The sequence below is a fragment of the Equus przewalskii genome, chromosome 1 (assembly GCF_037783145.1).
Source record: "Equus przewalskii isolate Varuska chromosome 1, EquPr2, whole genome shotgun sequence".
In the NCBI taxonomy this organism is placed as follows: Eukaryota; Metazoa; Chordata; class Mammalia; order Perissodactyla; family Equidae; genus Equus; species Equus przewalskii.
Genome location: NC_091831.1, coordinates 61,085,577 through 61,113,333, shown reverse-complemented (window position 1 = coordinate 61,113,333; position 27,757 = coordinate 61,085,577). Strand labels below are relative to the sequence as shown.

Below are 27,757 nucleotides of genomic sequence, written 5' to 3'. Positions count from 1 at the left end.
TACGAGGCCAACATCACGCTGATACCAAAGCCTGACAAGGACAGCATGAAAAAGGAGAAATACAGGCCAATATCGCTGATGAACACAGATGCAAAAATTCTCAACAAAATTTTGGCCACCAGAATTCAGCAATTCATCAAAAGGATCATACATCATGATCAAGTGGGATTCATACCAGGGACACAGGGATGGTTCAACATCTGCAAATCAATCAACGTGATACACCACGTCAACAAACTGAGGAATAAAAACCACATGATCATCTAAATAGATGCAGAGAAAGCATTTGACAAGATCCAACAGCCATTTATGATAAAAACTCTGAACAAAATGAGCATAGAAGGAAACTACCTCAAAATAATAAAGGCCACATATGACAAACCCACAGCCAACATCATACTCAATGGGCAAAAACTGAGCATCATCGCCCTGAAAAGAGGAAGGAGACCAGGATGCCTTCTATCACCACTCTTATTTAACATAGTACTGGAGGTTTTGGCCAGAGCAATTAGGCAAGAGAAAGGAATAAAAGGAATCCAACTGGGAGGGAAGAAGTGAAATTCTCACTGTTTGCAGATGACATGATCTTATATACAGAAAACCCCAAAGAATCCATTGGAAAACTTTTAGAAGTAATCAACAACTACAGCAAATTTGCAGGGTATAAAATCAATTTACATAAATCACTAGCATTTCTATACTCTAATAACAAACTAACAGAAAATGAACTCAAGAACACAATACCATTCACAATTGCAACAAAAAGAAAATACCTCAGGTGAATTTAACTAAGGAAGTGGAAGACCTATACAACGAAAATTACAAGGCTTTTCTGAAAGAAATGGATGAAGACATAAAGAGATGGAAAGACATTCCATGTACATGCATTGGAAGAATAAACATAGTTAAAATGTCCATTCTACTTAAAGCAATCTATAGATTCAACGCTATCCCAATCAGAATCCCAATGACATTCTTTACAGAAATAGAATAAAGAATCCTAAAATTCATATGGGGCAACAAAAGACCCCGAATTGCTAAAGCAATCCTGAGAAAAAAGAACACAGCTGGAGGCATCACAATCCCTGACTTCAAAACATACTACAAAGCTACAGTAATCAAAACAGCATGGTACTGGTACAAAAACAGGTGCACAGATCAATGCAACAGAATTGAAAGCCCAGAAATAAAACCACACATCTGTGGACAGCTAATCTTCGACAAAGAAGCTGAGGGCATACAATGGAGAAAAGAAAATCTTTTCAATAAATGGTGCTGGGAAAACTGGAAAGCCACAATGTAAAAGAATGAAAATTGACCATTCTTTTTCACCATTCACCAAAATAAACTCAAAATGTATCAGAGACCTAAAGCTGAGACCTGAAACCATAAGGCTTCTAGAAGAAAATGTAGGCAGTACACTCTTTGACATTAGTATTAAAAGGATCTTTTTGGACGCCATGTCTTCTCAGACAAGGGAAACAATAGAAAGAATAAACAAATGGGACTTCATCAGACTAAAGAGCTTCTTCAAGGCAAAGGAAAACAGGATTGAAACAAAAAAACAACACACTAACTGGGAAAAAATATTTGCAAGTCATACATTCGACAAAGGCTTAATCTCCATAATGTATAGAGAACTCACACAACTCAACAACAAAAAAATCAAACAACCCGATCAAAAAATAGGCAGGAGACACGAACAGACATTTCTCCAAAGAAGATATACAGATGGCCAATAGGCACATGGAAAGATGTTCACCATTGCTGTGCATCAGGGAAATGCAAATCAAAACTACACTAAGATATCACCTTACACCCATCAGAATGACAAAAATAACTAAAACAAATAGTAACAAATGTTGGAGAGGTTGTGGAGAAAAAGGAACCCTCATACACTGCTGGTGGGAATGCAAACTGGTGCAGCCACTATGGAAAACAGTATGGAGATTCCTCAAAAAATTAAAAATAGAACTACCATACGACCCAGCTATCCCACTACTGGGTATCTTGAAGCTAGCAATTCCAAAAGTCCTATGCACCCCAATGTTCATTGCAGCATTATTTACAATAGCCAAGACGTGGAAGCAATCTAAGTGCCCATCAACAGATGATTGGATAAAGACGATATGGTATATATATAGACAATGGAATACTACTCAGCCATAAAAAAGAACAAAATCGTCCCATTTGCAACAACATGGATGGACCTTGAGGGAATTATGTCAAGTGAAATAAGCCAGATAGAGAAGGATAATCTCTGTATGACTCCACTCATATGAGGAATTTAAACATGTGGACAAAGAGAACAGATTAGTGGCTACCAGGGGAAAGGTGGGGTGGGGGGTGCTCACAAAGGGTGAAGGGGTGCACCTACAATACGACTGACAGGCAATAATGTACAACTAAAATTTCACAAGGTTATAATCTATCATTAACGCAATAAAAAATTTTAAAAAAAGGCTTATTGATATAATACATGAGGATTAAATTTAAAAATCTCAGCCTAATGACCAGGAGCTTGAGTTTAAATCACTTTGAGAAAAGCAAACAAATCACATTCTATGACCAAAAATCAGTGAGTTGATAATCCAGATCCCATAACCCTAACTAGCCTAAGACAGTAATGTTTCATGTTGTGGTCTGATGAAATTACTACAAGCCCAAAAAGTCATCAAAAGTAAGAATTACTACAACTCTTAGAAGGCATCAAATAAATAAAACTACAGTCTTAGGAAAAAGTATAGGAATAATTAAAAAATGAATTATAACTATCATATTTTATAATAGATTTAAGAGTAAGCATAGGTTTTGAACTAATCCTATTTTAGTACTACTTAAAGAGTTTGAGGTGTTCAAAAGAATTAGCCATTTTAACTAATATACTAATTACCCATTTTAAGCTAATTAACAGCAGTTTAATTTCTGTAAAAAGATTAAGTTGCAATTAATATTTCATGTTTAAGAAAAATCACTTTTTCAAAATTCTTTTTTAAAAATTTGTAAAGCCTGTTCTTAGACCCCTAAATTTCTTTATACCAGTTTATCTACACATTATTCCAAGAGGGAAGTGCCTGCATTTATAGATAGATACAGATCTATATATATATATAGATCTGAATAACAAATATATCCCTAAACCCTAGGAATGTCTTGATTTTGAACAAAAAAGTTATATAACAGAATTCTAATATGCATAAAGACTATGGTTAATCTTAGAGAATTTGGTGTGCTTTATTAAATACCAATAAGCAGGAAGAAGTATTTTAATCCCTTAGTATAACTGGGTAGAACATAATACGTGCACATTAGGATACATAAATACTTACATATTAGAATACTTACATAGGAGAATGTCTTTCTTGAGACAGTGTTGCCTCATGTGAAGCTGAAACAGCAGAAGGGGATCTAGGATACAGTCCGTAACCTTCACTTGGAGTGATTATCTGCCTACCCAGAATCCTTCAAAATGAAGACCATAAAGAGACAATTAAGTACCTTCACCTGGCATACATACAAAATGTAGACATTTCTGAAACAAATCTGATGGCTCTACATAGAGGTCCAGTACACAGTTAGTCTGTTACTGATTAAGAATGATTCTTGAGAAAAAAAGTGAATCCATAGCCTTGTTACAGGTATATCTCTTTTTCATAGAATGGAGATGGAAAAGATAAAGCTATAGCCCCCCAGCCCCACCCACCTGAAAAAACTGAGCAAATGTTTGCAATTTGCCCTTCACCCTCTATAATAATCTTCATTAAATCTGCCAAAATGGGTGAAAGCCAGCTAAATCAGTGAAGACTATGAATTATATTCTTAAGAACAAGAAGCTTTATAAATTTTAAGTATGTAAGGTACACTAATGTGGTTTCTAAGGGAAGCTTCCTAACAGCCTACGTTTGCTTTCAAATATACATAAGAATTTTTTGCAGACAACAGTGTAAATAAATACATTTTCTGAACTTCTTCAAAAGAAAGTCTTCTTGGACAGCTGCAATACACAGATCTTAGCTACTAGTATAGAAATGTTTTACTCGGTTAGGATGACATATTGGTAGTTACAAACACTCTGAGAAACCTCCATCAACTTGAATTTTCTCTCAACTGAGGGTTTATAGCACATGGCCTTATTTACATTCATCAAAATCATGCCCATAACGATTTCAGAACACAAGTTTTTTTGAAATCTACTTTTTAAGTTTTAGTATTAGCTATGAATACAAGTTAACTCTAGGGCTTCAATACCTGAGATGAGGAAAACTACATGTCCACTGTTGGCACTCTTTTTGTAGACTCTTAGTATGTACACTCAACTTCTGCTCATACAAGAGCTCGTCAATGGCTGTGAACATTGCCTGGACTTTTTCAGTGGCATTTTGATCAAGTTCCTAGAAGAAAATATCACCCCAAAATATTTAGGTGAGGTTTAATCTCTGTTAAAAATGGTAAAGCTTGAAAGCAATCAGATTTTGTCTTGTTTTCAATATTTAGTACATTTGAAATACTGCTGAATTTCTGTGAAAGAAAAGTTAAGTTACTGAGTTTTCAGATCTTAGAATATTCAGCTGTCCTCCCTATTCCTATTTAAAGAAAATTTATAGAAATATCTACTTTTAAAAGTAATATTTTCTTCATCATAAAAATACTGTGTTTATTGTAATCATTTTGAAAAATCTGGAATAGTATAAAGGAAAAATAAAAATTACCAATAAATCTACCACTCAATGATTGCTAATTTTAGTATAGTTGCTGGGTTCCAGCATATATTTAGAGCTTATGGTAGATAGTCAATCTTACTTTGTAGTCTGCATTTTTCACTTAACAATTTAGGTTATGTCCTTGCCCTCTGTAATTCTATTCTTTTTTTTAAAGATTGGCACCTGTGCTAACATCTGTTGCCAATTTTCTTTTTCTTCTCCTCAAAGCAGCACCCCCACCCCAGTACATAGTTGTATATTCTAGTGTGAGTGCCTCTGGTTGTGCTATATGGGACACCGCCTCAACATGGCCTGATGAGCGGTGCCATGTCTGTGCCCAGGATCAGAACAGGCGAGACCCTGGGTCACCGAAGCAGAGCATGCGAACTTAACCGCTCAGCCACGGGGCCGGTCCCTGTAATTTTCTCCTTCAGCAGCAGCCAAAGGGATGGCTATAAAATCTGAATATGATCACATTATCATGTTATCTGATTCTTTGCTTACTCTCTACTTCATCTGAATTTATGCCCCCTTTTACATTCCAGTGGAAGAAAAGTTATACCTTCTTTTAAAAGCATAAGATGAGAAATACGTATTTTTCACTCTAAGAATGAAAGTCAGCCTCTACCCAATAAAAAAAAGGGCTTCCTAGGTAGATATGAAGGTTAACTTTAAAGACTCAATGCAAATATATTTTAAACATTTATTACTGTTTTCAAGCTCCTGGGGGGTGAGATGGGACTTTCCTAGTCTCAGTGAAATTTGTTATTCTTTTCTATTAAATATTTATCTACTTAAATTCTTTCTCAGCCTTCTTTTGTTGGTATTTGCCTGTTATAACTTTTCCCATCCTTTTGTTTTCAACATTTGGGGGTGATTCCATTTTTGACATGGTGGTTGTTGTTGTTGTTGTTGTTGCTGTTGTTTCTGGTGAGGAAGATTAGCCCTGAGCTAACATATGTGCCAATCTTTCTCCACTTTATATGTGGGTTGATGCCACAGCATGGCTGACAAGTTGTGCAGGTCTGTGCCCTGGATCCAAACCTGTGAATCCAGGCCACCAAAGCAAAGCGTGCTGAACTTAACCACTACACCATGGGGCCCCTTGACATGTTTCTTTAAATAGCATGTAGCTGGATTTTTAAAATCCAATTTCAGAGTCTCTTTTATAGGTAAATTTTATACTCTTATAATTATTGTAATGTGCAATATTTGGACTTATTTCTACCATTTATTTTATGTTTTCTATTTAAACTTTTTCTTGTGTTTTTTATTCTCGCTTCTTCTGTTACAGTGAGTTTTCCTTATTCCCCCTATCAATTTGGAAGTTATTCATTATGTTTATATTCTATTAGTAGTTATACGTAAAATTTTGGCATCCATACTCTGTTTTTGTAATGAAGTCTACAGTTTTTCAGGATTTCTGTCCTCCACTAAAAGAAAGCAAGAACTTTGACCATTTCACAATATATATATACATATATATATTAAATCATTACATTGTACACCTAAAACTAATACAATGTTATGTGTCAATTATATCTCAATTTAAAAAAAGAAAAAAGAAAAGGAGAACAGATATAAGACACAATGGAAGGATAGAATTCACAGAACTTGATGACTGATTTGATAAGAGAGATAGTTATGAAGATGGTGAATCTGAGCCTTCTAGTCTGGGTGACAGAAAGGATGATGCTAGTAATAAAAGTGAACATTCATCAAACAAAATATTCTTAGCTGAGAAGATCTCAAAGATCTTTATACTAAGTAACCAATCTCTATCATATCTTTTTTTGTTTAACTTTCTATTTTCACCTAGTTTTAGACTTAGTATCATATATTTTTAAAGCAGTAAACACTTAGGACTTCTCAGGAAACTCTCTTACCAGTGTTTTTCAAGCTTTAGGATAGTGTGGGTCATGAAATGAATTTAAATTGTTATTAGAAAATACCAAAAAGCAGAACAGAACGTAAAATATCATAGTGATCACTCAAATAAAGACTATTACTTTGTGGAACTTTGTCTTCTGTTTTATGTAAACATACTCGGTCACAATGTCAACATGTCAGTTTGAGTTGTAGTTTAAAAAGTTGGAAAGTCAGTGATCTAGACAGTGCCCAACAAGTCATCTTTCTAGTCTAAACCCTCCCTCCTCCAGTTTACAGGATTAGAGTAACGACATGAACAAAAAGGGATGGAGGGGCTTGAGGCATCTTTTATCAAGTTGACAATGAACAACAATTATGTAAAACAAAATTCTTAAAAAAGGACTTTAGGGGCCAGCCCCATGGCCGAGTGGTTAAGTTCGCGCGCTCCGCTTCAGTGGCCCAGGGTTTCACTGGTTGGGATCCTGGGTGCGGACATGGCACCACTCATCAGGCCACGCTGAGGCGGCATCCTACATGCTGCAACTACTAGGACCCACAGTTGAAATATACAACTATGTACTGGGGGGATTTGGGGAGAAAAAGCAGAAAAAAAAAAAAGATTGGCAACAGTTGTTAGCTCAGGTGCCAATCTTTAAAAACAAAACAAGACTTTAATATGCTTTAATTTTCCTCTAAGCATCTTCCATATTATTTTGAATTTTATTATGTGTTGTTTTTAACACAAAATGTTATTATTTGTTTTAGTTATTACTTAGATTTACCCATATGCTTTGTCAATGACCTTGCTCTCTGTTGCTTCTTGTATCCCATCCTCTCTTCTGGCTTTATTTTTCTTCTTGCTGTAGTCTGTCCTTTAATAGTTCTTTCAGTGAGTATATATGGATGGGAAACTATTGTTCTATAGATGTTCAAAATGTCTTTATTTTGCCTCACTATTAAATGATAGTATATCTTGTATATATCATTTATCATATGTATCACATATATTATAATATATAATGTATCTCATTTTTTCCTTAGTAGTTGGAAGATATAATATCATTATCATCTGGTATTTATTGTTAATTGTTAGCAATCTGTTATAAGTCTGATTTTTACTCCATTATACATAGTCTGTCTTTTTGAATAGCTTTAATATTTTTTTTTTTTTTGATTTTCAGCAGTTTCAGTTTCTCTGGAATATTTCTGGGAGGTTTTTTTGTTGTTGTTGTTGTTTTGCAGGGAAAGATTTGCCCTGAGCTAATATTTGTTGCCAATCTTCATCTTTTTTTCTTTCCTCCCCAAAGCCCCAGTGCATGATTGTGAATCCTTCTAGTTCTTCCATGGGAGCTACCACCACAGCATGGCAACTGACAGATGGGTGGTGTGGTTCCATGACCAGGAAATGAACCCAGGCCACTGAAGTGGTGAGACCAATGAACATTAACCACTAGGCAATCAGGGCTGGCTGTGGATTTTTTCGTGTTTTTAAAATTTTGTCCCTCACTTGATATATTTTTTTCAACATAAAGACTGTTGTCTTTCTTCAATCCTTAAAACAAAAAATCAGTGATTATTTAAATATTGCCTCTTTTCCATTCTTTCTTTCAAAAACTTCTGTTAGATATATATTGCAGCATCTTAATCCATCTTCTATGTCTCCTAACTACTCTTCAAATTCTCAATGTCTTTAGCTCTCTAGTTCTAGGTGATTTTCTTAGTTCTATCATTCAATTCACTACTATTCTGTTTCACTGGGTCCAGTTTACCGTATCTATTGAGATATTTCAAATGCTATTATTCATTTCCAAGATTAAAAAATTTTTTTTGATTCTTCTCCCCAAAGCCCCCCAGTACATAGTTGTATATTCTAGTTGTAGGTCCTCTTGGTTGTGGCATGTGGGATGCCACCTCAGCATGGCTTGATGAGCAGCACCATGTCTGTGCCCAGGATCCAAACCAGCGAAACCCTGGGCCACCAAAGCGGAGCACGCGAACCCAACCACTCAGCCACAGGGCCAGCCCCTTTTTCCAAGATTTTAAACCAGCTCTTCATATCTATCTGTTTTTAAATTAAATTCTCTGCGCGCTTTGTTTTAAAACCTCCAATAATTTTAATGGATGCTATCTTGTCCCTTAACTCTTGGAGTATTTAAAAAGTTTAATAAGCCTTATCAAGGAATAATTTACGTATAATGACATTTTAACTATATACAGTACAATGAGATTTGACAAACATATTCACCCAAGTAACCACCATTCATTTCCAAATATAGAAAATTTCTATCACCCCAGAATGTTCCCTCATACCCCTTTGCAATTGAAGTCTCCCATTCCCCATGCCAGGAAACCAGTGACCTGATTTCTATCACTATAAATTAGTTTTGTCTGCTCTAAAACTTCAAATAAATAGGATCATGCAGGATGTACTTTTTTGTGTCTAGCTTTCTTCACTCAGCAGAATGTATCTAAGGCTCACCCATGCTATTGCATTTGCAGTATTCATTACATTCTATTGCTGAAAAGTATTTCAAGAATATGCCACAATTTTTTTTATCTATTCTCCTGTTAAGGGACATTTGCATTCTTTAAAATTTTGTTATCATGAATAAATCTAATATGAACATTCATGTATGAGTCTTTTTCTGGACATATATTTTTATTTCTCTCGGATAAATACCTAGCAGTAGCATTGCTGGATCTTATAATGAGTGTATGTTTAATGTTAAAAAAATTTACTAAACTATCTTGCAGAGTAGATATACAATCTAGCACTCCCAACAGAAATGTGTGAGCATTAAATTTGCTCCACCTCCTGGGCGATACTAGGTATTGTCAGTCTTTTTAGTTTTAGCAATTTTAGTGAGGGTAAAGTGGTATATCATGACAGTTTTAAATTTGCATTTCCCTGATGATTAACCCTACTGAGCATCTTTCTATATGCTACTTGGCCATTCATATATCTTCTTTCACAGAATGTCCAAGTCTTTTGCCCATTTTTTCAACTTGTCTGTCTTCTTAATATGAAGTTTTAAGTTTTGGATAAAAGTCCTTTGTCAGGTATATTGATAGGCATATCTTGTTTTGTTTTGCTTTACAGATACTGCATTTTTACAAATGGAAAGTTTGTGGCAACCCTGCATAGAGCAAGTCTATCAGCGCCATTTTTCCAACAGCATTTGCTCACTTCATGTCTCTGTGTCACATTTTGGTAATTCTCTCAATATCTCAAACTTTTTCATTATTATTAGATTTGTTATAGCGATCTGTGATCAGTGATCTTTGATGTTACTATTGTAATTGTTTTGGGGAACCAGGAACTGCACCCATATAATATGGTGAACTTAATCCATAAATGTGTGTTCTGACTGCTCCACTGACCGGCTGTTCCATCTCTCCATCTCCGTGGGTCTCCCTATTCCCTGAGACACAATATTGAAATTAGGCCAATTAACAACCCTACAATGGCCTCTAAGTGTTCAAGTGAAAGGAAGAATCACACATCTCTCACTTTAAATCAAAAGCTAGAAATGATTAAGCTCAGTGAGGAAGGCATACTGAAAGCCAAGATAGGCCAAAAGTTAGGCCTCTTAAGCCAAACAATTACAAGTTGTGAATGCAAAGGAAAAATTCTTGAAGGAAACTATAAGTACTACTCCAGTGAACACACAAATGATAAGAAAGTGAAACAGCCTTATTGCTCATATGAAGAAAATTTTAGTGGCCTGGATAGAAGATCAAACCAGCCACAACATTCCCTGAAGCCAAAGCCTAATCCAGGGCAAGACCCTAACTCTTTTCAACTCTGTGAAGGTTGAGAGAAGTGAGGAAGCTTCAGAAGAAAAGTTTGAAGCTAGCAGAGGTTGGTCCATGAGGTTTAAGCAAAGAAGCCATCTTCATAACATAAAAGTGCAAGGTGAAGCAGCAAGTTATCCAGAAGATCTAGCTAAGATAACGACGGTGGCTACACTAAACAACAGATTTTCAATGTAGATGAAACAACCTTCTCTTGGAAGAAGATGCCATATAGGACTTTCATAGCTAGAGAGAAGTCAATTTCTGGCTTCAAAGCTTCAAAGGACAGACTGATTCTCTTGTTAGGGGCTAATGCAGCTGATGACTTTCAGTTGAAGCCAATGCTCATTTACCATTATGAAAATCCTATGGCCCTTAAGAAATATGCTAAATCTACTCTGCCTGTGCTTTATAAATGGAACAACAAAGGCTGTATGACAGCACATCTGTTTACAACATGGTTTACTGAATATTTTAAGACCTAATGCTCAGCAAAAAGCATTCCTTTCAAAATATTACTGCTCATTGACAGTGCACCTGGTCACTCAAGAGCTCTGATGGAGATACATGAGATTAATGCTGTTTTGATGCCAGCTAACACAACATCCATACTGCAGCCCACAGATCAAGGGGATATTTTAACTTTCAAGTCTTATTATTTAAGAAATACATTTCATAAGGTTATAGTGCTATAGATAGTGCTTCCTCTGATGGATCTGGTCAAAGTCAGTTGAAAACCTTCTGAAAAAGATTCACCATTCTAGATGCCATTAAGAATATTTGTGATTCATGGGAAGAGGTAAAAATATCAACATTAACAACAGTTTGGATGAAACTGATTCCAAGTCTTATGGATGACTGAGGGGTTCAAGACTTCAGTGGATAAAGTAACTACAGATGTGGTGGAAACAGCAAGAGAACTAGAATTAGAAGTGGAGCCTGAAGATGTAACTGAATTGCTGCAACCTCATGATAAAACTTTAACAGATGAGGAGTTGCTTCTTAAGGATGAGCAAAGAAAGTGGTTTCTTGAGATGGAAACTATTCCTCGTGAAGATGCTGTGAAGATCATTGAAATGACAACACAGGATTTAGAATATTACATAAAATTAGTTAATAAAGCAGTAGCAGGGTTTGAGAGGATTGACTCCAACTTTAAAAGAAGTTCTACTACGGGTAAAATGCTATCAAACAGCATCATACGCTACAGAGAAATTGCTAGTGAGAGGAAGAGTCAGTTGACGGGGCAAACTTCATTGTTATCTTAAGAAATTGCCACAGCCACCCTTCAGCAATTACCAACCTTTAGCAACCACCACCTGAGTAGCCAGCAGCCATCAACAACCAGGCAAGACCCTCCACCAGCAAAAAGATTACAAAGGCTCAGATGATGGTTAGCATTTTTTAGCAATAAAGTATTTTTTAATTAAGGTACGTACATCATTTTTTAGACATAATGCTATTGCACACTTAATAGACTACAATATAATATAAACATAATTTTTGCATGCACAGGGAAACCAAAACATTTGTGTGACTCGCTTTATTGCAATATTCATTTTATTGCAGTGGTCTGGAACTAAACCCACAATATCTCCAAGGTATGCCTATACAAAAGAAATTCCAAGTGGTTTAAAGACCTAAATGTGAAAATTGTGAAAGTTATAAAAGCTACATACCAGGAAAAGATACTTGCAATACATTTAACAAAGGATAAGTGTATCATGATTAATTGCATTTAGTTACTACTAACAAAAACAGTAACAGTGGCTTAAACAAGATAAAAGTTAATTTTTTTCTCATTAAAATTAGTCTAGGGTTAGGCATTAACAAGCTGATATGGTGGCTCCATGGATATCAAGGACTCAGTTTTTTCTATCATTTGCATCCTCAGCGATGCTTCATAGTACAAGATGGCTGCTGTACCTTCAGTCATAGTTCCATGTTCCAGGCAGGAATTCGGAGAAAGGAGGTTAAAAAAAAAAAAAGCATTCCAGAAAGCCCTATCTCCTGACTTTTGTGTGTAACTCATTAGCTACCCCTACTTGTAACAGAGGCTGGGAAATAAATTTTCAACTGGGTGCAATACCCAAAGTTCTGTAGTTCTTGAAGGAGAATAGATATAATATACATATATAACAGTCTCTGTTATAAGTATCTAGAACAGGGGTCAGAAAACTATGGCCAGTGGGACAAATGTGACCCACAGCCTGTTTTGTAAATAAAGTTTTATTGGAACACAGTCACACCCATTTATTTACACATTGTCTATAGCTGCCTTCTTACTACAGTGACAGAGTTAAGGGTCCTGACAGAGGCTGCCAAGCCTAAAATATTTACTATCTAGTCCTTTACAGACAAAGTACACCTACTCCTAATCTAAAAGAACTCCTACTAATTAGTATGAAAATGATAAATTAAAAAATATGAAATATAAACAGGCAATTCACAGACTACAAATATGTGCGACATCATGTATGAACTCTCCAAACATAATTCTGAGCAAAAGAAGCCAGATACAAAGAATACATATTGTATGATTGCATTTATATGAAGAACAAGAACAGGCAAAACTGGTGATAGAGGTCAGAATAATGGTTATCTTCGGGGTTGGCAGACAGCATCTAGGAACCTTGTGGGGTGCTGATTGTCTATGTCTTGATCTGGATACTGTTTTCATACACATACACACACATACATGCACACACACAATACGTTAGTTACGCAGTTTTCTGTAAGTTGTACAGCTTTTTTTTCTAGCCACCCCCGAGATTGCATCAGGTATCTTTTTTTAAATCTAAAGGTCTGGCAAAGATTTAAAAGTTAGACAATTCACCATTTTGGTCAAGAGTGTTGGAAAACAGGCTCTTCCATGTTCCTGGTGAGACAACAGATTGGAATAACTTTTACAGAGGTCAATTTGGCAACAACTTTCAAAATTACAAAAGCACATATCTTTTGACCAGCAATTCCACCTCTAGAAATTTATCCTCAGATATATTCACATTTATATAAAATAATATATACGCAGGGTTATAAATGACACTTTTTTTGTAATAGCAATGGCTATGCAGCCATTAAAGAACAAAGAAGTCTTTTATAATGTTGATAGTCTTCAAAATATATTGTTAAGTGGAAAAACAAATGGCACTGAACAGAGTATAAAATGAGAAACTTTATGTAAAAATAAAAATAATTTAAATGTACAAAGTTAGTAAAGGAATCAATTAAATTTGTCAATAAAGAATTCCTATCTGGTTACTTATTGAAAAAGCTTTAGTGTTTTGCCATTTAAACTGATACTTGCTATTCAATTGGCAAATGGTCATTATCAAGTTTCAAGGGTTTCCTTCTATCTTACTGAGAATTTTTATAAAGTATGATTTGAATTTTATCAAATATCTTTTCAGCATCTATTGGTTTGATCATATTTTTTCCTTTAATTCACTGATGTTAAACATATTAATACATTTGCAGATATCCATCTTCGTACTCCTAGAAGATACCTTACTTGCTTATTGAAAAAAAAATCAAACCATATAAAACTAAAATAGAACAGAATTGGGGTAGCTATAAAATTTTTAAATAATAGAATAAAAAAGGAAAGTCTTTCTTCACATCATTATATTAACTTTGAATTTTAAAATATTACTTTAAAATAAATAAACCTAAGAATATAAACTCCAGAATGATTATGAATAAAAAATATATTCATCAAAGCAGTAGGCCATTAATTAAATTGGGGGGAAAAGTGTATTCCTATATACCAGTGACAGCTCAAAAACACTAAGACTGTTCACAAGTAAGTAAAATGAACAATTAAATGCTAAATTCAATTTTAATATGAATTGTAACTTACAACAAGAGATTTACTCAAAGTAAATAATAAAATGATAAAGAAGACTAAAGGAATATCTATATAAAAGAAATATATTTCTAGCTAGAATACTAAGTTCAGTTAAGATGACAAATGATTGAAATGTGTATAGAAAGTACTTAGCACAGTGCCTGGCATCTACAAATATTCAATAAATTTTAGTTCTTTCTACACCTTCCCTAATTTAATATAAAGTTATAATGCACTATCAATTAAATCCCTGATGAATACTTTATAAAATTTGATACAAGTGAAAATAAAATTTATCTGAAAGAGTAAAGAGGACACAAACTGGTAGATTTGCCCTAAATATTTTCAAAATATCATGAAAACCATATGATATAAGTCAAATATAGAAAAATGGTTCAAACAAAATAGGTTCAACAGCGTAAGAACTTAATTCATACCTCACACCATATATTATTAAAAAGTCTGGTGAGTTAAAAAGCTTAAACTTGCAAAATTCTATTAAAAAGCTCTGAAGAAAAATATTATTCCATTTTTCTAAAGATAGAATCCTGACTAGTAAAGAAATGAAGGTCAACAGTGATATAATTGTATTTTAATATTAAAAAAAATGTTACAAAATAAATACCAAAAGGAAAGCAAGGGAATGGGAAATATTTGTATGACATTCCTAACTTATAAAGAGATACTAATTACAATATAGAGACAAATGATGGAAATATACAGTCAGTACACTAAAACCTCACAATCAGCCATCAAATTAACTCATTCATCCCCTTAGGATAAAATTTAAATTCTTTACCATGGCCTACAATGCCTTATGTGATCTAGTCCTGCCTACCTCTCCAATCTCATTTGTGCTTTTCTCCCCTAGTATACCATCCTCCAACTATCTTGACCTTTTTTTAGTTCTAAGAACACACCAAACACTTTCCTTTGGACACATAAAGCTCTTTTCCTCCTTAGGGCTTTGCGTATGCTGCCACTTACCTGTCTGGAAAGCTCTTTTCCTCACTCTTCATGTAGTTAACTCTTCAATCTTCAAGTCTCAGATCTACCCTACCTGATAACCCTATCTAAAGTGAATTCCCCTTATAATGTTCTATTTCAGCACTTTGTCATCTTCCTTAGAGCACTTACTGCCTTTCGTAGTTATTTTGTTTATTTGCTTTTGTCAGTCTCCCTCATTAGACTATTGAATCATGTAAGTTGCACTCACTTCATATGCCCCAGTACAGTATCTGACAACAAATGTGTTCAATAAATATTTTTGAATGAATGAAGGAAAACTGAAAACCCAAGTATCAGATAATAAGGGAAAGCTCTATTTATGATATATTAAAACCAGGAAATATAACTACATATAACTATTCAAGTTGACAGGTATGGAAGTAGTAAAAGAAAATGTCTGTATGAAATAATAGAGAATGAAAAAGCAGACCACAAAATAGGATGCACATATTTCGCACAACAATGTAAGGAAGGTACACATACATCCAAATTAAAATGACTGGAAAATAACTAATGGTGCTAATAATAGGTTTTAACAATTAGCAGGTTTTTGTTAAAAAAGCAGGTTGCTAACAACAACATTATATAAAGTGAGTATTGTGGAAAAGTGCTCACAAAATAACATTCAATGAAAAAATTGAGCATAATATTGTATGTACACCATGATTATAGCTAGACCAAATTAAATACACATTGAAAGAGCACACAGAAAAACACCTATTGCACCAAGGCAATAAATAAGCATAAAATTTCTTTTAAAGTTGCTAGTCTTTTAAAAATAATATTTTATAATGGGAGATAGCCATAAATAAGTGAATAAATGAATGAATGAATAAATAAATAAATCTCATTATCTCAACAGCCAATTAATAACGACTGACTAACATTTTGGGTAAATATCTTTAGTCATTTTTTCCTACTATATATAAGCACAAAAGTTTGTAAAATAAAATTAGAACCACACTATACATATTATTTTTAACCTGCATTTTTTCATTTAACAATATATCATAAACATTCTTGCAGGCTATAAACTTAATAATAAACTTTCAAAAACTTTTTGGGGGCCGGCCCTGTCACCAAGTGGTTAAGTTTGCGCACTCCACTTCGGTGGCCCAGGGTTTCGCTGGTTTGGATCCCGGGCATGGACCTAGTACCACTCGGCAAGCCATGCTGAGGTGGTGTCCCACATAGCAGAGCCAGAAGGACTTAGAATTGGAATATACAACTATGTACTGGGCGGGGGGGAGGGGGGGGTGGAGAAGAGAAAAAAAAGGAAGACTGGTAACAGATGTTAGCTCAGGTGCCAATCTTTAAAAAAAAAAATTTAAACAACGAGGTAACATTAGTGGTGGAGAGACACATCAGTGGACTAAGCATAGCAAAAGGAGTAGATTCAAGGGCTAGGTCCATACTAACTTGCAACTGTTTAAGTCAAACACCAAGCATCTCTAAGGATCAACTACTGTATCCATAAAACAAAGCAAATAGTGAAAGAGGGTAAAGACTGATGCTTCTTTACAATTATTATAAAGTGTGGTAAATTTAAGTATTAAAATGTAAGGAGTGTAGGAGAATGAAGGAATGAAATATACTGACAAAACTGACAAACCCTAACTCCCAAAATAGTCTCCCAACCATTTCATCAGACTGATAACATACAACTCACACCATATCCCCAGGAGAAGTCCGAGCTGCCTTCAGTAGAGATCCCTGTGCCTGTATAACTTGGAAAAGCAGACCTTGAATTCCCAGTGTCAGCAGATGTAAAAGGTGATTCTAGTGTGATGTCGGACTCACTAAATGCACAATTTGGAAGGAAGAAAGAAAACAGAAAAATTCTTATATTTCCTCAAGTTTCTGCAGCATTAATTACTCAGTAATTTATTAGGTGATAAGTAAGTGCACAAATATATCCACAGAGGCAAAAATAAATGAAGAACTTGAAGTCTGAGCATGAAAGAAAAATCCTACCTAATTCCTATAGAATTGATGTTAGCCATTCTAAATAATTCTAGTCATAATTTACAATGAATACTTTAACATTCCACTTATAGCATCTACCCTTGACAACTAAAGACACTTGAGAAATATTAATAGCAGTATCTGAACTTCTAGGGCCCTTTTACAGTTTACCAAGCACTTTTACAGATAGTAATCCTATTTTATCCTCCCAATGACCTGGTAATGTAGAACTCAATTAACCTCATCTCAAAGACAAAGAATCTGAGATTTAGTACTAGGTTTTATGACTATGGTTTTTCTAGGATACCACATTGCTTCTCAGAACCCTCTGTGCAGCTATAGTCTCCTCTGTTCTATTTCTTAAAATAGTAAGTACAGCTAATATTTACTCAGCATTGACTACATGCCAAGCATTGTGCCATGTTTTACATACTTTATCTTATTTATATTCACCAATCCTTGAAGAGATACTATTATCAGATAAGTAACTTCCCCAGTGTTACTCAGCTAATAAGTGGCAAAACCAGGATTAAAAATCAGATCTGTCGGACTCCTCCTGAGTCTATGCTTTTAACTACTTCATAATACTACTTTTCAAAGGTTTTAAAAAGAAGTATGATGTTGTTTCCATTAGCTGTTCCAGAATGAAAGTTGAATGGTACTGAAAACATGATAAAAATTCTTGCTTTGTTTCATTAGCACATGACTTGATACCAATCCTAAACCAAAAAATAAAACTTGCTGTTATCAGATATAATAAGCAAACAAGTACAATTTGTGTTATTACCTTTGGGAACATGTGTCTTTTCCATGGCTGTCATTGGTAGAGGAAACTTCATCCAGCTGCTCTGGAAGGGGATGATGATTAAGAGCATATTTCGTTATTCCTTTCCTGTGAAAGATAAAAACAAAATTATATTTCCTGTAAAGAAAAAATATATACTTTTCAGTAATTTGATGTACAAGTTAGTCACCTACTAATTACTGCTCTGGAATTGCACTGTCCAATATGGTAGCCACCAGCCACTAGCAGTTAAAATGAGGTTGGTTGGAAATGAGATTCACTTTAAGCGAAAAACACACAATTTCGAGGTCTCAGTACAAGAATGTACAATATATCATTATTTTACCTTGATTACATGTTAAAATATTTTACATATACTGGGTTAAACAAAATATATTCTTAAAATTAATTTCTCTGCAAGTTGAAATATAAGTTATAACAAGACACCTATTAGAATAGCTAAAATAAAATAGAGTAAAAACACTAAATGCAGGTGAGGATGTGGAGAAACTGGATGTCTCATACACTGCTGGTGGGAATGTAAACCAGTACAGCCACTCTGGAACAGCGTCATGTTTTCTTATAAAACTAAACACATGCATTTACCATAAGATCTAGCTGTTGCACTCTTGGGCACTCATCCCAGGGAAATGAAACTTCTGTTCACACAAAAATCTATACTCACATGTTCACAGCAGCTTTGTTTATAATTGGAAAAAACTGGAAATAACTGAAATGTCCTTTGATGGGTGAATGGTTAAAATCTGCTAATATCCACACAACGAAATATGGTTCAGCAGTGAAAAGAGTGTACTATTGATACATGCAACATCTTGGATGGATTTCAAGGGCATCATGGTTAGTAAAAAAAGCTAATCTCAAAAGGTTACATACTATATGATTCTATTTATATAACATTCACAAATGACAAAACTATAGAGGTGGAGAAAAGATTAGTGGTTACCAAGGGATGGACAAAGGAGTGAGTGGATGTGAGGGTTACACAGGGACGTTCCTTGGTAGTGATGAAACAGCTCTCTATCTTGATTGTACTGGTGGTTACACAAACCTATAAAGGAGACCAAATTGCATAGAACTATGTACACACATCCACACACAAAGGAGTGGATACGAATACTGGTGAAAACTGAATGAGGTTTATAGTCTAATTAACAGTATTGTACCATTTGTTTTTTGGCTTTGAAATTATACTTTAGCTACGTAAGTTGTCATCATTGGAGGAAGCTGGGCGAAGGGTTCATGGGACTCTATGTACTATTTTTGTAACTTCCTGTGAGCCTATAATTATTTCAAAATAAAAAGGTAAAAAAAATAATTTCACCTGTTTCTATTTTTTTTTTTAAGATAGAGTAAGAGAGTGTGTTTCTTTTTTTCTTTGCAGGGAAAGATTCACCCTAACATCTGTTGCCAATCTCTTTTTTTTTCCTTCCCCAAAGCCCCAGTGCATGGTTGTATACCCTAGTTATAAGTCCTTCTAGTTCTTCTATGTGAGCTGCCACCACAGCATGGCCACTGACAGATGGGTGGTGTGGTTCCATGCTCAGAACCGAACCCAGGCTGCCAAAGTGGAGCATGCTGAACTTTAACTATTAGGCCATCAGGGATAACTCTCTCTACTATTTACTTAATGTGACTACTTGAAAATTTAAAATTACATATGTGGCTTGTATTATATTTCTATTGGACAGTGCTGCTCTAGAGAGTTCAACATGTGCACTAGAATAAACTATGGGGTCAATTATTATATATTCTAATCCTAATCATCTACATCTACATTTCTTTCCCCACAAAATTCTGTAGTCAAATAAATTTTGGAAACTTGACAGGTTAAACAAAGTTACACAGGTTTCTTTACAAGAGGTCTTCCCAGCTCCTTTAATATGCAAATGCATATTATAAATCTCTAATACTCTTATTTCACAGGAAAAGAAAGTGAGGCATAGACGGATTACTTAAGCAGGTTACTTAAGGTCATATGGCTTAGTAGGTAATGGAGCCAGGATTCAAATTCAAGTAGTCTGGCTCCGAGGCCTCTCAGAGCAAACGGGTAGTTTGAGATTTTAGTGAATTATATCATTTTGTACATCAAGATAAAGCTAAGGGCCTTTAAAGGGGAGCTTGTACTTTAAATTATTTCTCAATGGTGGGGATGGATTTGTGCAGTTATTTGTACCTCTCTCATTCAATGATCCTATAACCAAAAGCTTGTCTTCGAGACAGTAGTGGAAATCAGAAATGCAGATTCCAGCTACAAAGTAGAAACTTAAGACAGATTTAGTCTGTCAGAGAAATCTGATCATGAAGTGATAATTAGATAACACCAAAGAAATATTAAATTTGATCACAGCATTGTGGCTACATAAGAAAATGTCTATAATTTTTAGAGATGCCTAATGAAGTATATAGGGGTGAAATGATAGTGTCTGGGATTTTGCTTCCTTATTTCACAGATGACAGACAAAGAGGCTGAAAAAAGATAAAGACAATAGATGAAGCAAATATATTAAAATTTTGACAACTGTTGAATATGAGTGATGAGTGGTTCAGTATATTATTCACTGCACATTTATGTTTGAAATTTATCATTAAAAAATGTTAAGCTGTATGTTGAAAATCACTGTTTCCCAAACTTTTTTCAATGTCTATACTTTGAAACTATTAGGGAGAAAACTAAAGCTATTTCTTCAAAACAAATTATCATTATAACACCTAAAGTAAAAATTGCTTTTAATTAACTGTCATTAAGATGCATATAATCTTCATTATCTTCATTATTCACATCATCCTGACTCATCTAGAGAATCACCTTTTGGGAGAGTTATCTTTAGGGAGTATTAAATCAACAATAGAGAACAAGGAACATAACTATACTGGGTCAATAATTCCGGCCCAATTAGTTCCTATTAAGAATTTTTTCCCATGAAATATATATTTTTTAATTTTCAGAATGGTCAGAATTAATTATAAAAGCAGATTTTTAGTTAAGCCCTGTGCACTTTGTTGGTAAATGAGTTTCTTCTTCCTAGTTCCTAAAAAGCTTATTATCTGAATGGCTACTGTGTAGATATCCTATTACTTACTAGATAATAAGCTTCTAAAAGGCAAGGAGAGACCATAGACTGATTTTCTTTGTATGGCTATTGTACCAAGTAAAGGTGGAAAGGGAAAAGGAAATGACCGTTTACTGAGGATGTACTTTGTGTCAAGCCCTGTGCTACTGCTTTAGATATGCTTCTAAATAAGTCTTATTTCTATATTACAGAAACAAAGCCTCAAAGATTCAGTAATTTGCCTAAATGTCACGTGGCTAGAAAAAAGTCTAGCCAGAAACCCAACCGTGACTAAAACTACCATGCTTCTTATAACCAGTTAATATTTAATTAACAAACGTATGGTTACTAAAATTACAAAGCTCAAGGGAGAAAAAAATGATGGGTATTTGGGATTAAAAAGTCCAAGCTCAAAAACATATTAGTTATATAATCTTAAAATGTGTAACCTTTCTGATACTTCATTTTCTGAAAAACTGAAGATAATCATACCCATCTTACAGAGTTGTTACAAGGATCAAGATTTAAGTCTTTTTGAAAGTGTAAAGTATTAATAAACATACATTATTATAATTATTACATTACTATAATTTAAATATTACATTATTATAATTGTGTAATTATAATTATATATTACAAATATATTATATTATTAATAAACATACATAATTGCTAAATTACAACACCTCACTAGGGTAAGAGGTGCGTCTTTAAGCCATCTCTCTAAAGATTCTAAAATCTCAAAAGCAAAACTTATCCTTAATGATTCTGATGCTTAATTACAGAGGTGGGGAGGCAGTAGTGCAAAGGTTATGACCACAGGCTTCAGAAATCAGATAGACATCAGGTTTGTACTTCAGCTCCACCACTTTCTGACCGTGTAATCTATGGTATGCTACAACCTTTCAACCTGGGATCTCTATCTGTAGAATGTGCAAAATAACAGTCCCTATCTGGTATCCTTGTCAACACGATTAAGTGGGCTAACGCTTGTAAGCAGCTTTGCACGGTGCCTGGCACTAGGTCTATTCAACTTGACGACAGCACTTAGTCAGCTATTAATACCTTCTGGAGTCTTCAATAGCCTTCGACAATGGGGCATGAAGCACTGGGGAAACTATAAATGCCCGAGAAGACCCAGTCCCTCCGTTCAGGAAGTGGAGCCCAACAGGGCCAAGTCCTGGGATAACAAGGTGACATGCCCTCAGCTAGAGATGGAGATAGAGGCGGCAGCGTCCAGCAAGGCTGGAAGGAGTGAATTCTGAAGAAAATTTTCTTTCCCCTGCCCTGGGAAAGGAAAAGAGCGAGGGACTGGTCAGAGTGGGTCCCTAGAGCGCCTGTGGTCCGCCTTGGCCTCCCCCGGCCCCAGCTGGGGTTGCTGAGCAGTCCACTCACAGCTCCAAACTCTGTGGCACCGCCTTCCGAGTGTATCTGGAGACCATCCTCCGCTTCCTCCTTAGCCGTGGCTGGGGCGGGCACGCCAGGGTGGGGGCCACCGGGCCTGGCCCTCCCGCAGGCTCCGGCCCGGCCCCCTCCCGCCACCTTCCGGCCCCGCCACGCCCCGTCGCCTAAACTCCGAATCGCCACCCTACCCAAGCGTCCCCCACCTCTCCAGTCCTCCGCCCTCCCTGCTTCCCCGCGGGAGCGGAAGTGACGAAGGCACTGGGGCATCCACCTAAAGCTCCCGCCGACGCTCAGCGGTGGTGACGCTGGGCGTTCCGGGGCAGAGCAGTTTTCTGGCTTTCAGAACCTCCGCTGGCCTCGGGTCCCAGAGAGGCTTCCGGACCAAGCGTGGGCCAGGCTTTGGAGGCTGCCGGCAGCTCCTGACCAGCTCACGCGGTGGGAGGGCGGCTGAAGAAACGTGCCGCAGCAGAGACGTGCCAAAGAGGCCGTAGAACCGTGAGCAGATTGGTTTCATTTTGTCCGAAAGGAAGGAGGGAGACTGGTCTGAGTGAAGAGCACTAGACTCCAAGTCAGGCCTCTGCTGCTCAGTGGCTTCTCTTTCTGTGCTCCTGGCTCTCTCATCTATACAGTGAGGAGTTAGCCCGAGGATCTCAAAGTCCCTTCCAGTTCTGACACTAAATTCTTCGTACTAAGGTGTGCTTGGCATTCTGGGGTGCGGGTGGGTAGGATTATTATCTGTCCTTCTCGTTTGAAAGGTCAAATGATGGTTTGGACAGACTGTGGTGGGTGTCTAGATAGAAGATGCAGGTTCCTCTCAACCTCATTCTATTAGTCCGTTAGAAAACAGAGTAAGCATAAAATCGAATTGCTGCCTTACAGTGGACCATCCAGTGCAGGGCCTTTATGCACTAAGCTTCATCTGGCAGCAACAGTAAGCTAGTACTTTTGTTTGTAAGAGAAAACCCTTAGAAAATAAAGACATATCTACCACCTCTTAATATACCAAAGCTATACCCCCGAGACCTGAAAAGGGGACAAATTTAGGACAGATAGTTATAGGACCTAGAGCTATGGCAGATTATTTCGGGGTGAGATGATAGGACATGAATGTTTTGTAGTTTTGAGTTCCTCTATCCCATACAATGTTCATAAAAAGCAGAGGTTTAACTTCTGCAGAGTAAGGGAGATTGCTCTTAAGAGGGTTTAAATAATAAAAATTTAAACTAGGGAAGGATTTTAGAGATGATACAGTAACACTCTCATTCTGCAATTAAGGAAAAAGCACCAGAAAGAGAAAGTGAAATGCCCAAAGTGACACAACTCATTAGACCTGGGACTCTTGACGGTATTTAAACAGATGACGTTACTGCAGTGTTTCTCAAAGTGTGTTACACACACCACTGCTAATACAAGGGCAAGCATTTTTAATTTATTCTTGCATACTTATTACTTAATTGGGAATGTGATACTAGATTTCCATTCACTGCATTATATCAAAAGTTCCTTTAACATAATTTTAAGTATAAAGAACATAATTTTAAGTATAAAAATGCCATTAAAAGAATATTAGATAGGGGCCAGCCTGCTGGTGTAGTAGTAAAGTTTGCGTGCTCCTCTTCAGCAGCCTGGGGTTCATGGGTTCACATCCCGGGTTCAGACCTACACCATTCATGAAGCCATGAAGCTGTGGCAGCAACCTACATACAAAATAGAGGAAGATTGGCAAAGATGTTAGCTCAGGGCCAATCTTGCTCACCAAAAAAAAAAAAAAATATATATATATATATATATATAAAATAAATGTTACTATACTTGGTACGTGTTCAAGGCAAAAATCATGATGATGGTATGTGGTAACTAAATTTTGAAAAACAATGTTAATGGAATTGACTAGAATAGTTCAGGGAATGAGATTTTTCTTCTGCATTATTTTATATGGTTTATATTATTGAAACTTTAAATGTAGTTTTCAAAGAAGGATGGAGGAAAATAAGAAGCTTGCTATAGTGGAAGACACTGTGAAGTACTGCCTGTTCCTGATACCAGATGAACCAAGAGATCCAGAAAAACACAAAGAGATTCTTCAAAAGTATATTGAGAGGATAATGATCCAGTTTGCACCTGTGCTGGTCCCCTATATCTGGCAGAATCAGTCTTTCAATCTCAAATATAAACCTGGGAAAAGTAAGGCTCTTTTACTTATTTTGATTTGATATGTGTGACTTTCAATGTCCTTCTGACAACAGTGATCATAATAGTCCATAGTTCATTCACTGTTTTCAGGAGATTTAGATCCTGAACTTTTTAGATTAGTGATGCTTGCCTATATTCGGTTAAGCCCTTAAACTTGAAAAAGAATTTTTTCAGTTCATATTGATGAAAACTAATAGTCATTGCCTTAGTGTATGTTCTCAACATTATTAAAACCTGGCTATTCTTTTGAACTTTAATTGCTTTGCTGTGCTATGATCTATCTAGGTATCTATACTAAAGAGATTCAGGCATCTGGCTTCCTTAACCATAGTTCCTTTAGCTGTTACTCTGTATTCCTCACTCTTGATAATGTGTGTAGTAGGCTGCCTTGTTTCATATAGTTGTTTGGTGGGGTTCTGAGAATAGCTCTTCCTGACTTATAAAGAGAAATAATTGGTCTTTATGACCATTATTTGTCACTCAGAAGCATTTTGAGGTTTCTTCACTGCTTCCCTGTGTTGTTGGTGCTTGAGATCTAACCTCTGGCCAAATATGGCACTTTGTCCTATCATTTCTTATAGTTTTACTAAAATGAATCATGGATGGGTGACCAAGGCCCAACTCTTGCAGTGACTTGTGTGGGGTCTTGTTTCAGATCAGGAGTCTGACATCTTGTGATACCATCAATCTGGCTCTCAATCTAGTTCTTATTTGTTATCTTTTGGCTAGCAGTTGCCAAATGTGTTCCCTACTGTTAATTTTATTGAGCTCCTGCTCACTGAAACGTGATATTTAGTGGCAAGAACACTGTCACATTAGCACAGCACATCCAAAACCAACTCCTTATCTTTTTTCTAGAAATTCATTTTTGTCCAGTGTTTTCTCATTTTCCTTAATGGCATTGCTATCCACGTAGTTATCCAAGCTTGTTAGTAATTCAAAATGATACACAACTCTTCACCTCACCATGTTCAGTCAGGCACTAAATCCTAGTGTGGTTACTCCTAAAATATGCCCCTTCTCTACATCTGTTTGGCTATAGTCTAGGCCCTCTTTATCTCTTCACCTGAAAGACTACAGTAGCCCCCTAACTAACCTTTCCGGTTCCACTGTCTCCAGTTTCTCACACTGTTGCCAGTTACCTTTGTAAAGTACAAATTCAGTCACTTCACTCTCCTGCCTACTATCCTTTAACAGTTCCCCATTGCCTCCGGATGAAGTTCAAATTGAAGTTTAATACATAAGGTAGATAAAAATAGACACTCTTAATTGGACCATCTCTAGTTGAAAAAACTTGGGAGATCTGGGGTGGGAGAAGAAGAGTTGGTTGGGCTGGTCTTCCCACTTGTGTTTTTTCTTTGCCGTGGCATCTCTTGAAACACTCCACAATGCACTTGTTTGATCTTCATTCTATTAATGTGGGGTATTATATTGATGGATTTTCGTGTGTCAAACCATCTGTGCATTCCAGGAATAAATCCCACTTGGCCATGGTGTACAATCCTTTTAATGTGTTGTTGAATTTAGTTTGCTAGTATTTTGTAAAGGATTTCTGTATCAATATTAATCAAGGGTATTGGTCTATAGTTTTCTTGTATTGTCTTTGTCTGGCTTTAGTGTTAGGTGCTGGCCTCATAAAATGAGTTTAAGTGTATTCCCTCCTCTTCAATTTTTTGTAAGAGTTTGAGGAGGATGGATTTTAATTCTTCTTTAAATGTTTGGTAGAATTCTCCAGTAAACTAATCTGGCCTTGGGCTTTTCTTTGTTGGGAAGTCTTTGATTACTAATTCAATTTCCTGCAAGTTAAGGATCTGTTCAGATTTTCTATTTCTTCACAATCCAGTCCTGATAACGTTGTGTGTTTCTAGGAATTGACCCATTGCTTCCAGGTCATCCAGTCTGTTGGTGTACAATTGCTCATAGTGTTCCCTTACAGTGTTTTTTTATTTCTGTGGCATAGGTTGTAATATCCCCTTTCATTTCTGATCTTAGTTGTTTTAATCCTCTCTCTCTTTTTTCTTTTAATCTAACTAATGTTTTGTCAGTTTTGTTGATTTTATAAACAAACCAACTCAGTTTAATTGATGTTTTTCTATTCTCTATTTCATTTATCTCTGCTCTACTCTTCATTATTTCCTTCCTTCTGCTAGCTTTGGTTTAGTTTATTATTTCTTTTTCTAATTCCTTAAGGTTTAAAGTTAGGTTGTTGATTTGAGATCTTTTATAGTTATAAACTTCCTCTTAGTACTGCTTTTGCTGCATCCCATAAGTTTCAGTATGTTGTGTTTTTGTTTTCATTTGTCTCAAGATATTTTTTATTTCCCCTTGTGATTCCTTTTTTGATCCATTGGTTGTTTAAGAGTGTGTTGTTTAAGTCTACATATTTTTGGATAATGCACTTGTTTGAAAATTTCTGCTCCATCTATATCTACCTTCCTAATATTCCCAGAACACTCCATTGTGTGTTATGCCCCTTTGCCTTTGCTGTTCTCTCTTTCTGGAAAGCCTACTTCTGATCGTTCCTCCAGATGAGCATAGTTCAGATATCACATCCTTTATGCTCACATAGCCCTCAATGCATGCATGCCTCTGTTCATCATCTTGTTTTGAGATGGCTTGGTTGTCTATCTCCTGTTGTCTAGACCCTCAGCTCCTCAAGAGTAGGCTTCTTGTATCTTGTTCAGGATTGCAACCCCAGCTCCCAGTATAGTACCTGGAGCATAGGCAGTCAATGAATGTTTGATTGAATGATTACTTATATTTTTATTTGCACTGACAAATTTATTTGGTTATATGATTGCTTTTCTCTTGTTTTTAGGAGATGTTCCTGCTCATATGTTTGGCGTGACAAAGTTTGGGGATAACATTGAGGATGAATGGTTTATTGTTTATGTAGTAAAGCAAATTACAAAGGAATTTCCAGAGTTAGTAGCAAGGTATTATAGTTACTTTAATAATTCTAAAGGAATTCTACTGTTGAAACTGACCATATTTTTATCTATTTAGTAACTTTTTTTCTGTAGTCTGGTGGAAATTTTACAAATTTGGGACATAAATTTTAAAGTGACTTCTGTGTTTTCTTCCTTTTCTCTTGAAATCAGTGAACAATTCTGTAAAAAGT

General features: G+C 35.8%; 2 protein-coding genes across 9 annotated transcripts in view; one reads left to right on the top strand and one right to left on the bottom strand.

The window, feature by feature from the left end:
- FAM149B1 (family with sequence similarity 149 member B1) overlaps nucleotides 1–22,573 on the bottom strand; it is a 67,134-nt gene extending 44,561 nt beyond the window's left edge. For 2 of the 5 annotated variants that reach the window (XM_070566057.1, XM_070566060.1), the window contains exons 1-5: nucleotides 22,435–22,567; nucleotides 17,972–18,076; nucleotides 16,889–17,018; nucleotides 4,249–4,391; nucleotides 3,346–3,462 (exon numbers count right to left, since the gene is read on the bottom strand). In XM_070566057.1, the coding sequence (XP_070422158.1) occupies nucleotides 3,346–3,462; nucleotides 4,249–4,391; nucleotides 16,889–17,018; nucleotides 17,972–18,076; nucleotides 22,435–22,481 (542 nt within the window). In that variant the 5' untranslated portion in view covers nucleotides 22,482–22,567. Of the gene's footprint in view, nucleotides 1–3,345; nucleotides 3,463–4,248; nucleotides 4,392–16,888; nucleotides 17,019–17,971; nucleotides 18,077–22,104; nucleotides 22,327–22,434 lie in introns of those variants that run through there. The other 3 variants (XM_070566071.1, XM_070566062.1, XM_070566065.1) reach the window with 3 other exon arrangements.
- Nucleotides 22,574–22,633: 60 nt separating this feature from the next.
- The window catches only part of ECD (ecdysoneless cell cycle regulator), a 28,115-nt gene continuing 22,991 nt past the window's right edge, over nucleotides 22,634–27,757 (top strand). Inside the window, exons 1-3 of one of the 4 annotated variants that reach the window (XM_008540737.2) lie at nucleotides 22,634–23,136; nucleotides 24,410–24,627; nucleotides 27,455–27,572. In XM_008540737.2, coding sequence (XP_008538959.2) covers nucleotides 24,423–24,627; nucleotides 27,455–27,572 — 323 coding nt within the window. In that variant the 5' untranslated portion in view covers nucleotides 22,634–23,136; nucleotides 24,410–24,422. The remainder of the gene's footprint in view (nucleotides 23,137–24,409; nucleotides 24,628–27,454; nucleotides 27,573–27,757) is intronic. The other 3 variants (XM_008540739.2, XM_008540738.2, XM_070566053.1) reach the window with 3 other exon arrangements.